This window comes from Telopea speciosissima, chromosome 4, assembly GCF_018873765.1.
Source record: "Telopea speciosissima isolate NSW1024214 ecotype Mountain lineage chromosome 4, Tspe_v1, whole genome shotgun sequence".
Classification (NCBI taxonomy): Eukaryota; Viridiplantae; Streptophyta; class Magnoliopsida; order Proteales; family Proteaceae; genus Telopea; species Telopea speciosissima.
In genome coordinates this window covers 31,336,576-31,348,006 of record NC_057919.1, presented here as the reverse complement: position 1 = coordinate 31,348,006, position 11,431 = coordinate 31,336,576, and the positions used below count along the sequence as shown (strand labels likewise).

Below are 11,431 nucleotides of genomic sequence, written 5' to 3'. Positions count from 1 at the left end.
TTCATTTGAATCTGTTTCATTAAATTTGGGTTAGGATTGGGTTACTTGTAAACTTCAAACTCTACTTGTTGGGTCTTTAGCTCAAATTGGTAGAGCACTTGGAACATGCGCATGTCTCAAGCATGTTCTAAGGGGATGGTGGTTCGAATCCACCAAGATCCTTTTTGCATTGTCATACATGATCATGGTGGATGTTTTCATCTTAATTTTAAGTTTGTTTAGTCAAGCAATGGCATTTCTGTAATAATTCATTGATTTGGTAAAAGGTGTTTCAGAATAGATTTTACCAAACGGATTTGTGCTGTTTTTCTGTTCTAAAAATGTTTCTAGAACAAGTTTACCAAGCACCATTTTAGAGCCCAGAAACATGTTTCTAGCACAGAAATAGGAAAAAATGATAAAGGTAAAAAACATCTGTTCTGGAACAGAAGCATTACCAAACGGGCTCTCAAAGACAAACTTGGAGTTGTTACTCCCAGGGTTTAAAGTATCGGTGCGTATCGTACCGTATCGGCCATACGTCTCGGTATCGGTTGGTGTCGAAAAGATACATACCGATACGTATCTATTTTTTTTTTAAAAAACAATGTATCGACTATATTGATATGTATCGACGGATACATGTCGATACGATATGATACGATCGATAGGTATCGATACAGCCGATATGTACTGTTTCAAGTTTTTATTATTTTTTTAAATGTATCAGTATGTATCGGTACGTATCGATATGTATCGGTATGTATCGATATGTATTTGTCGATACTTATCGATACATATCTGTCGATACTTATCGATACGTATCTGTCGATACTTATCGATACGTATCGATACACATGCCTTTTTTCATATTTTACATCAAACTCGAACCAAAACCCCCAAAATCTCAACTTTTTCTCCCTTCAGATCGTGCCACAAATATGTCGGGTCGGGTCGGATCCACATCGCACTCGAATCCTTGGAATATAAGATATACTCAACACTTGAAAGGGAAAAAGGTAGGCTTTTGTCAAAAAACTTGATCTTTTGCTTCAAATCTTACGTTTTTGTTTTTTTTTTTTGGGGCTATGCTTCAAGGACAATAGGTTCAACTAACTATTAGATGCATGTTTTGTATACATTTGCAAAGATTTGAACTCAAATCCACCATTTTCCACCCAAAACCAAAAATGGCTTCCTTAAGAGTCAGTATTACGCTTATGTTCGGTCAGTATACAACATCATCCTAGTTGCTCTTATTCTTGAATACCCTTACAGACATGAGTTTGATCCACCCCGACATTCTTCATGGCAATAGAGTGACTCTGCGTGTAAGAAATCTCATCTTTTATAACAATTTAGAAGTGTCGCACTTGTCTGGTTATACTTATACATTTTTCACAATTTTTAGTGTATATGCATGATATATGATATATATTGCTTGTTTATATTGTTTTTTGTGTCCAAAAATGTATTTCCATGTGTATTTCGATCATTTTCATGCATTTCTACACCGATCGATACGTATCTCCGATACAATACGTCTCTTAAAATTGCCCGACCAATACAATACCTGATACCGATACTTTAAACCTTGGTACTCACTCCACGTGTATAATAGATGACGGTATATGTGCAGGGGGAGTACGTGAATGAGAATAGATATGTCAATCACTCTATAGGATAGGAAGATGCGGTGGGCACTCCAAAAGGTGAGTCTATGCAGGAGAGATTCCATGCAAGGGGTGAGTTAGTACCCTTTGTACTTGTTTTCAAAGGGGGAGAGAAGTATGGTATACAGTCATAATGACTTTTTGACGGTAGTTGCCAACAATTCCAAAGAGGGAGATTATTGGGCAACTGGATCATGGGTTGTCATTCTTAGCAACTTGTGTGGTGATGTTTGGTGACATTCTGGAGATGTTCTGATGATCTGCAAGTGTTGTGGCAGCTTTGGCAGTGACAGTGAGTTCACAATGAAGACAGGTCAATTTTGGTGCGGACAGTGTTTGGCAATGTTACGGAGGTTTCCGGGCACATATGGCAGGTGTTTGCAGTGTTACACAATGTTTGGTAGTGTCACACAGTGTTTTGAAGGTGGAAGCAGCATGTGAAGTGGTGAATTCATAGGTTCATGCAGTGGCAGCATGTTCGGAGCTATTTTCAGAAGGCTTAATGGCAGAACTGGGCAGAGTGATCTACATGAGAAACATAGTTCGTCGAGTTATCCTTCTAACGCCACTAGAATCGTGTCGTTTGGATACTGGATGAGAAATTTATCGGAATTTTCATATTGTTGCGCAGAAACGGAGCAAATTGGGAGAGTTTATGGAATTTTTAGGTGCTCTCTAGAAGTTTTTCCTGAGATTGAATATGTGGAGTTAAGCTCCTCCCTATCACGAGCATGGTGGCGCAAACTGCACTCAAAAATTTGCTTTAATGAAGATGTTAGGCCCACAATTCCATTTCGGGCTCTATAGAGGCAGGAAGTACTGATTATGGTGTACTGTCATACACCGGATCATAATCCGGGCGGCCACGTAGTCGGATGCTTGATAAGCAGCTACAATTAAGGCAAACGTTTTGGTGTGGGAAGACAACGGATAAGATTCTACAGAGACTTCTTGGATTGGCTGAGCACATAAAGGATGATACGCCGCTTCGCACATGAACGAAGCTGCGTATACTCGGTGTTTTGGTGTTTCTCGAACATACTGTGCGCCTATTTTAGACTCTATATGACTAGATCTAATAACTCCCGCAAATAGCAAACGGACTTGTGATGATCGAACGAACCAGAATCTCCCCGCCTTTTTGAAGGCTGATCGGACAATCCTAATTGCAGCCACCCATAGACCATGTGGTCCCTACTCCTGTGCAATGCAGGTGTACCATAGACCAAGCCAAGATTCCATTCTCTTGGCTCAGCTTCTTCCTACTTCTATATGATGGAGTTAATGAGATCCGACAACTGAAATTCAGCCCGCTGAATTGAACCGCAATCGGATGGTTCACATGTGAACCGATGCGTATCGTTCAACAACAGCCATAACCTTATCCCAACTAAATGGGGTCGGGTACATGGATCCGATAGACAGAAGAAGAAATAGGAGAAGTAAAAGAAAGGAGAATAGAGACTAAGTGAAGGAAAAAGTCAAAGCAGTAGTCAAATAGCATCCCAGGAACATTCCCCTACAAGGGGTCGGTTACACGGGTCCTTGTCCTTCAAAGAATTTTATCTGCGGTCATACTAGGATGGAGCCCTACCACATGCATATCCTTTCTGACCACTTCTCCAATAGTCATTTTAGGTCTGCCCCTATCTCTTTTAGCTCCGTCAAACTAAATCTGGCCACTCTCTGATCGATATCGTTACGTTCCAAAATCGCATGCCGTGCCTGTGAACTTCTGAAATGTCACAAAATCAATGAAAAATTACATTTTTGCCCCTGGTTTGCAGGGTTTCGATCAAACTGGGATATCTTGATCATTTTACCAAATTGGATGCAGTTTGTCGCTGTGTTCTCAGAAAGCAGAACATACTGAGAGTTTAAAAAAAGCCTTCCAGTGAGCAGAAGACCATGTTTTTCTGCAAAAAGTATGATTTAATGAATGTGATCGTTGCCTTCAGTGTTTACGCGTGTTCATGTCTTCAAGCGCACATCAAGCAAGAGGTCTTCAGCGGGATTACATAGGCTGAGGTAATCCGTATATGCAAATCCCCTTTTATGATTTTTAAGGTTTGTTTAATGTTAATAAACCCCAGATTGAGATGTATTGGGTGGGGATTTAATTTTTGATTACCTATTGTAAACCTAGCAAGTTGGGGCTTGTCTAGGGTTTGGGGTTGTTGCCCTCGTTTGTGTGCGTGCACAAACTAAAGCAAGGATAGTTGTTCCTGGGTCATTGTAGCGACTGAAATTTGAGTAGCGTATTGAGCAATATACAAAGCCCCTCTAAGGCATTGCTCCGCTGACATACACACCTTGGCCGAACCTCATATATTTGGTATCGTGTGTATACTCAACTTTCTAGTTTCTATTGTATATATTTGGAGTGTGTGCTTTGCAAAGTGGGTGTGCACTGTCTGGTAGACTTGGCCACTGTGTGGTAGCTGATGAGCACATTTATGTGTGAAATCTTAGGGCATAAAGCATACATTTTACCACACTGGACAGAGTTACTCGGTGCTTTCTTATGCTTTTCAGGTTTTTGGGCTATTTATTGCTATTCTGGACTATCAGGGGCTACATCTCCAAATTTACACGTAAACCTGCCCAATGTTTTTGCATGGCTGTGTTCAGAGCTAAATTTTGAGCAAGATGGACGTGACGGTATTCAATTTCGCATTCGTTTAGGCCATCATGCAAGCAATTATCGTTTTCGGGCCGTAAAAGAACAATGGGCCAGAAATGAGCCGAACTGCAAGCTCGGGCCAGTCTGAATTTTTGGAGAGTTATATTTGGCATCAAGGAAGACAATTATGATCAAGGGTTGAGATCCTCTCAAGCATTTACCCTCTTTTTGCATTTTTCACTATTGGAGGAGAGAGAAAAGCCACATGGGACCTACACCTAATCACATGTGACCAAGGGTAGGATGGGAATAATTCTCACTGAAGCAACCAAGGACAAAGGAGGAATTTCATATCCAAATTAGAAGTTTGACTAGAAAGTGGGCTGCAAGCAAGGATCGGCCAAGATGGGAATTGCACAAGAAAGAAAGGAGAAATAGTAGGAAAGATAGGAGAGGAGAAAAGAAAAGATACTCTCTCACCATCCCATCTCTCACGGATTCTCTCTCTCTCTCTCTCTCTCTCTCTCTCTCTCTCACAATTTCATCCCACTCACGGCTCTCACCACCTCTCCCCTATTTTTTCTCTCTTCCATCTCAATTCCCACTCACGATCTCTCATCTCACACACACCCATCTCTCTCACATTTCTCTCTTCTTTCCTATTCCCTCCACTAAATTCTTTCCTTTTCTCTTATGCCACCTCACCTTCCTACCTCTAATCCCTAACTAACTCCCATATCCCTAACTCCCTTCTACGTGCCTAATCTCTCTCATTTCTTTATTCTATCGTATTTTATTTCATTTTTTTTTCCCCATGTACCTCTTTTCTCTTTTTCTTCCCTCTCTCCTAAAATCTCTCCTCGCACACAATTCTCCACGATTTTTAAAGGACATGATGGGTATTGTATTATTTGTTGAGTGGAAGCCTAGTCATCACCCTTACTCTCTCTCTCCTCCAGCTTTCCAAGGGCACTTTTGGAATTTTACTATGAATAGATTTCTTTTGAAAAAGATGCTCTTATTCTTGGAAGGTTGAAAAGTCAAAGATGCCTCGATCTCATTGCTTGGAGAAGACACCTAAAAAGATAAGGAAGCACAAGTTTAGAATTAGAAGTTTACTTTTTAAAAAATAGAAGGTTTATGTAACTAGGATTCTTATCTCTCTTAGTTTTTATTTTTTATTTTTTTCTTGGGGATCAAGCCTTATTGTAAAGGGAAAGAGAGAAGAGAATCAAATTTTTGGGGAAGATTCTCTCCACCCTACTCCATTCTCCACGATTTTTAGAGGGAGAGAAGCCCCAAAATCGTTGGAAGCCTCCCTCCCTCTCTTCTCTATCTCTTCTCCTCTCCTTCCCCCTATAAATACCCCTTAGCATTCTCTTGTAACGTTGTTCAATTAATTAGTGAAATTTCTTCTTCTCTTCTTCTAGTTTTTGGTTTTCTAAGTTCTAGTTTGATTTTATGATTTCAATTCCATGGTTGTAATGCTTTTGATTCATACTTTAATTTTATGTCTTCAATTGGGTTGTAATAATTTAATTCTAGTTTAGTTTTAAAGCTTTCTAGTCTAGGCTTCTAATTCTAGTGAGAAGAGTTAGAGACTTGGAAGAGGAAGCCATGCAAGGATTGTTCAATTGTTCAAGCTTCTTCAATTATATATTTATATTCATGCAAAGCCTAATTAGTTCATGCACTTTCAACTTTGGTAGAAGGGAGTATCAATTTCTTATTTTTATTTTTATGTTCTTCTTCTTCTTAACCTCTTAATTCTTTTAGTTTCTAATTTCTTCTTCTTAGTCTCTACCTCTTCTTCTTCTATTAGTATTATTTTATTAGTATTCTCATCTCCATTAATCCCTCCATTCTATTAGGAATTTTCATTCTCCATTATTTTTATTTTCATTCTCATTCTCTACCTCACTAATTCAATCATACTTTCAGGATTTTATTTTTTTTAGTTACTATTATTATCATGCATTATGTTAAGATTTTAATTTAATTATTTTTGTTTTAATTTCAGATTTGGTAGCGCCATTTCAAGTGTGAGAAGCAAGCAATTTCAATCCGGTTCAAGCCCCTTCGGGTTTTACATCTCTAATATCTTAGTCTCATTCTCCCGCTCTAATCTCTTCTTTTGGTTTTTTTTATGTGGTTGTGATGTGTTGCTGCAATTTATTCCTTCGAATCCGCGTTAGTATTGATAGGTTAGATGCTTGTGTGTTAGGATGCCAATTCAATTCGCTAGATGCTTGTGAGTTAGGATGCGTTAATTTTCTTTAGTTTAATTAGTTTAATTTAGCACTTTAATTTGGTTCACTTTGCATTGCTTTAAAGTGAGTAAAATAGGGTGGCGTATATCTCCTTGAGTTCAACCTACGATTGATCCATACGCTTGGGGTTATTATTTCTTGCAAACAGTAGCGAGGTAGACGTGCATACGCTTGTGTGGGGGATTGGTAAACTCGGGACTGCCAGTCTGCCCCAACCAATCAAGTTTTGCTCAAAGACAGCTACATCATTGTGAGATCATCTGCGTGTGTTGCGAAATTTTGGTGGAGACACTGATTCACCTCTCCATGAAGCGAGGACCATACATTATGCTAATAATGACCTAATATGGGAAAATTAACTTATAATAAACAAAGCATAGGATATATTATAAGCATATTCATCAAAAATAGAGAAATAAACATAAATCAAAGTGAAGAGTCAAAAAATCACATATTAATTATATGTTCATCTGTGAATTGGCATACACAATAACACTAGAAAATGGGCAGTTGAACAAGAGTAGAGGTAATCATCTATGTAGCCAAGAATTTTATATGTTGTCGTTGAACAATATTGACAAAGGGCGGGCCTTGGTGCAACGGTAAGGTTCCTCCACTGTGACCAAGTGGTCGCAGTTTCGAGTAAGGAAACAGCCTCTCCATGAAGCGAGGATCATACATTATGACCCTCCCCAGAGCCTCGTGCACTAATATTGGCATATACAATATTATGAATTGGCATACACAATAACACCATCTATAATCTATATAATCAAGAATTTTATATGATGCAGCTATTGTATATCTTAAAACACACAGGAAGAAGAAGAAAACAGAGGGAGGAAAAAAACTATACACTAAGGCACCCGCCTAGGCCACGAGGCGGGCCAAGGAGTCCAAGGTGGTGCCCAGGTGACCAAGGTGGTTGCCTTTCTTGCTTCAAGTAAGGCATGTTGTCGTCTTGGCTCAGAAAATCCGCCTGAACGCCTAGCCAGTGCCTAGGCAATGCATTAACAACTATGTCCCATTCTATCTCTAGATTCCCATGCCCCTCCAATAAATCATACTTTGTGTCAATAAACTACTTCCATAACCCCCCCCCCCCTCTTCCCCTAACTGCCACAAACATTTCCCCCAACAATGCAACATTAAACTCACAATTCAAAATTTCAGTAGAAATACATTGATGAAAATTTTCAGTTTCGACACTTATCGAAGCGAAACAGCATGCGAATTGAGTTGCCTTCAATGTTTCAGTATTTCCACCAAAATGGACCATATTTTGGTGGTATGTTTTGGTTTCGATCGAGGTCAAAACTGAAATCTTAAACCTTAATTAAACTAGGACTATAATAAGTAGCAAACATTTCCTACACTTTGAAAACCCAATAGAACGGCATCAAGTAATAAATAAGACCAACAAAACCAATTATAACTCATAAAATTTGGAATGATTAGTTCAACTGTTCAAGAAATGTTAAAATGGGAAACATTACACCATCAGGACCAAAAGCAGAAGAATACACAACCAAGTACAACTCTTTTTTTTTTCTTTTTTTTTTTTGGTAAAAACCAAGTCTAACCAAGTATAACCAGTTTAAACATAATTTCCCACTATCAATAAATATCAGTGTATGAGATAGGACAACTGCATAGTGATATTTAAAATTATTAAACTGAAATTATGTAACTACAAGAACTCATTTAAGAGAAAGTTTTGAATCCCTTTAAATGGGGCAAGGATTTGGCAAAATTTCATTGGGATGACATTCGATGCAACTTGGCTATTCTTCAGTCCTGGCCATGTCTATGAGAGGGATCAAGTCAGGGATCCAAGGGGCTCTTTGATACAAGTCCCCAAAAGCTGAAAAGCTTACAATTACAATTATGTCCAGAACATGAAAATGGCTTCTAACACCACACAGTTCATAACTAGCATGCTGGCCTCTTGAAATGGAAAAGGTACAATTATAGCATTAAACAAATGCAGATTTCCCTAATTAAAAAGAATATCTCAAAAAACACACACATCCACAGATGAAGATTGAACAAGTATTTCAGAACAATTTCCTGTTAGAAAAGATATTTGACAAACCTTCCATGTCAACTGTCTCATCCCCGACACGAGAAGATGATCTTCTGTTCATGTCTGTAGCTGTATCTCCCTCAATATACACAATGTGTGGATACTTCTCGTGTTTTACGAGAAGATTGGACTAGAAACAAATGAAAAGGAAAGAAATACCATTATGGAGTGATCCAGGAGAATAAATAAAAAAGAAATTGCACTGCAATTTTTTAATGAAAAGTTGCATTATTAAATATTCATGTGAAACATAGAAAAGAATAATCTAGATGCAGCTATCAAACCTTTGGTAGCTCATGTTGACGGCGGATTGATGATGTCCTCCAGCCAACCATATCTTCATAATTGGTTAAAGATCAACATCACATTTTCACACTGAGACATGACAACTTTTTTATTCGAGGACTGTAGAAACTAAGTGAATTAAATGCTACACTGTTGGAAAGGATACGATCATAGTTTGCATTGGCATATGCAACACGGCGCTTAAAAGATCGTAGAGCAGACCTGTATGGGGCACAATGATGACATTACTTGTAATACAAGGAAGATAAAGCAATTCAAATTCTGTCCTTCCACCAACTGTCCCAAGGGGAGAATTAGTACTCACATGAATTTTAGGTCAGGACAGTCATTAACCATTTGAAGAAGAAGAGGCATCCCATCATCATTGTCAGTGAGAAAAAGGTGTTTCCCAGTCCGCCCAACAATCCAATGCGCAGTCTGTGATGCCCTTTTCTCCAGAAAAGGAAGGCCACAGAGGAATGGGAGCTGCAGAAAGAAGAATCAAATGAAAAAGAACAAGAAAAGGACCAGAAGTGCCACATCCCAAATGAGATTAATATGTCTTTAAGCATGGGTAGAAAGTCAGTCAACATACCAAAGCACAAGGCATCCTAGTCCAACAAAAAATTAAATACAAAATTCTTGTTGATAATCCAACAATTGGGTACTCTTTGGTCCAGATTTTTATACGGAAATCTAAAATGATTCATTGATGAACTCCATGAAATATTTTTGTTTGTGTTTTAAACTTAATTGCATGGAGGATGGAAAGAAAATTATACACAGGTGTGTTTCATGGACATCTATTGTTTTGTTCTAAAGCTTATAGTCCTAAAAGGGCATACCTAGTGCACGAGGCTCCCACCACTGCGGGGTCTGGGGAGGGCCATAATGTACTCAGTCTTACCCCCGCTTCACAGAGAGGCTGTTTCCAGAGACTCGAACCCGGGACCACTTGGTCATAATGGAGCAACCTTACCATTGCACCAAGGTCCACCCTCCTTATAGTCCTAATATCATGGAATGACAGATGTATTCAATGTCTTCATTTCATATTGTGAGTATCCTATGCCTGAAATTGGAAAGAAAAAAAAAGGGGGGTAATTTACACATACCACCCCTGAGGTTTAACGGAAGTATAATTTTACCCCCCAGTTTTGGATAATTCTGCATACCCCCCTGAGGTTTATAAACGTTAACAAATACACCCATTCCGTCAACTCATGACTAACAACGTTAAAAATATGCTGTGAACTGACAGAATTACCCTTACAAGAAGAAACAAAAAAAAAACCTGCAACTCATCTTCCCCAAAATCAATTGGGGAAGATGAGTTGCAGATATGGGAAATCAATTTACACCTAACCAGCCCTAAACACCACTTCAAGCTGATCCGTCTCATCAATTTATAGACATGCACCATATTGCCATGGCCAACACAGCAACCACCATCAGGACCTGCCCGTATTGCAGTGCCATCGCTGGGGGCTCGACCCGCAACAGAGCCGGCGAGTATCAGCATGTTTCCATCGAATTGACCCCATCTGGCTGCTCGGACATGATCAATTAGGCCATAGTAGAGCGCCTCTCGGTACAGTAGCCTCTCTGGCATGTTGGGAGGGATGTTGAGCTCTCCTGTTCGCAAGAGATCAAGGAGAACGGCGAAGCATGACGGATTACGATCGATGAAATATTCCTCCGTTTCGTTGGGCCGCAGGTTCCAGTTGTCATCAAGCATAGCTACGAACATGGAGTTCCGGCCGGCGATGGCGAGAGTCGTTGTGGTTGTCTCGGAAATCTTACCTCCGACATTGAATCTCACCCTGTCTTTCTGAATTCTCGACATTGGCAATGGATAAAAGAACCCAGTTGGGGGTTTTTGCAGGGAAGGCAGCAGGGATTATCAGGGAACTAGATGAAACTTGGATTGGGGAGATTAGATATCACTAATAGTTGGGAGGAATTGATGGGATGGCCGGATTAACGATCTTCAAAAGAACAAATAGTCATAAATTCAATCAAAGCTGGAAATGGGAAAATAACCCCAAATTAGGAAAAGAAATAACAGCCAATGGGAAAATAGGATTGAAAAAACAACCCAGAAGGGACACGAATTTGATAAGAAAGAGAAACCAAACTGTAACAATTGAATGAGAAACAACCAACCTGAGAGCATAGTTCAAAATCTCGCGAAATCTCGATCGAGATTTCAAGAATTTCGACCCCCTCGAAACGAAATGACCCCTCGAATCAAAAAAATACTAAATTTCGATCGAAATTCTCGAGATTTCGAAAATCTCGAGAAAATGCTTTATATAAAATACCATGTTTCGATAGTTTCGATCGAAATTTCGACCGAGACTGAGAAACAGAGCATTTTTCCTCTTTTTCTTGGTTTTTGAAGGTTTTTGCTTATTTCTTCTTCAATCTTCCACTTCCCACTTGAATCCTTGCCGCATCTACGCCGGAATCACTTGGAGAACAAACTTCTTAGCACATCTGTGAAGCCTTTCCA

General features: G+C 39.3%; 1 protein-coding gene across 1 annotated transcript in view; it reads right to left on the bottom strand.

Annotated features, from left to right (window-relative positions):
- The window catches only part of LOC122660129, a 70,314-nt gene that overhangs the window by 16,373 nt on the left and 42,510 nt on the right, over positions 1-11,431 (bottom strand). Inside the window, exons 6-9 of the mRNA XM_043855308.1 lie at positions 9,242-9,402; positions 9,083-9,138; positions 8,916-8,968; positions 8,641-8,761 (exon numbers count right to left, since the gene is read on the bottom strand). Coding sequence (XP_043711243.1) covers positions 8,641-8,761; positions 8,916-8,968; positions 9,083-9,138; positions 9,242-9,402 — 391 coding nt within the window. The remainder of the gene's footprint in view (positions 1-8,640; positions 8,762-8,915; positions 8,969-9,082; positions 9,139-9,241; positions 9,403-11,431) is intronic.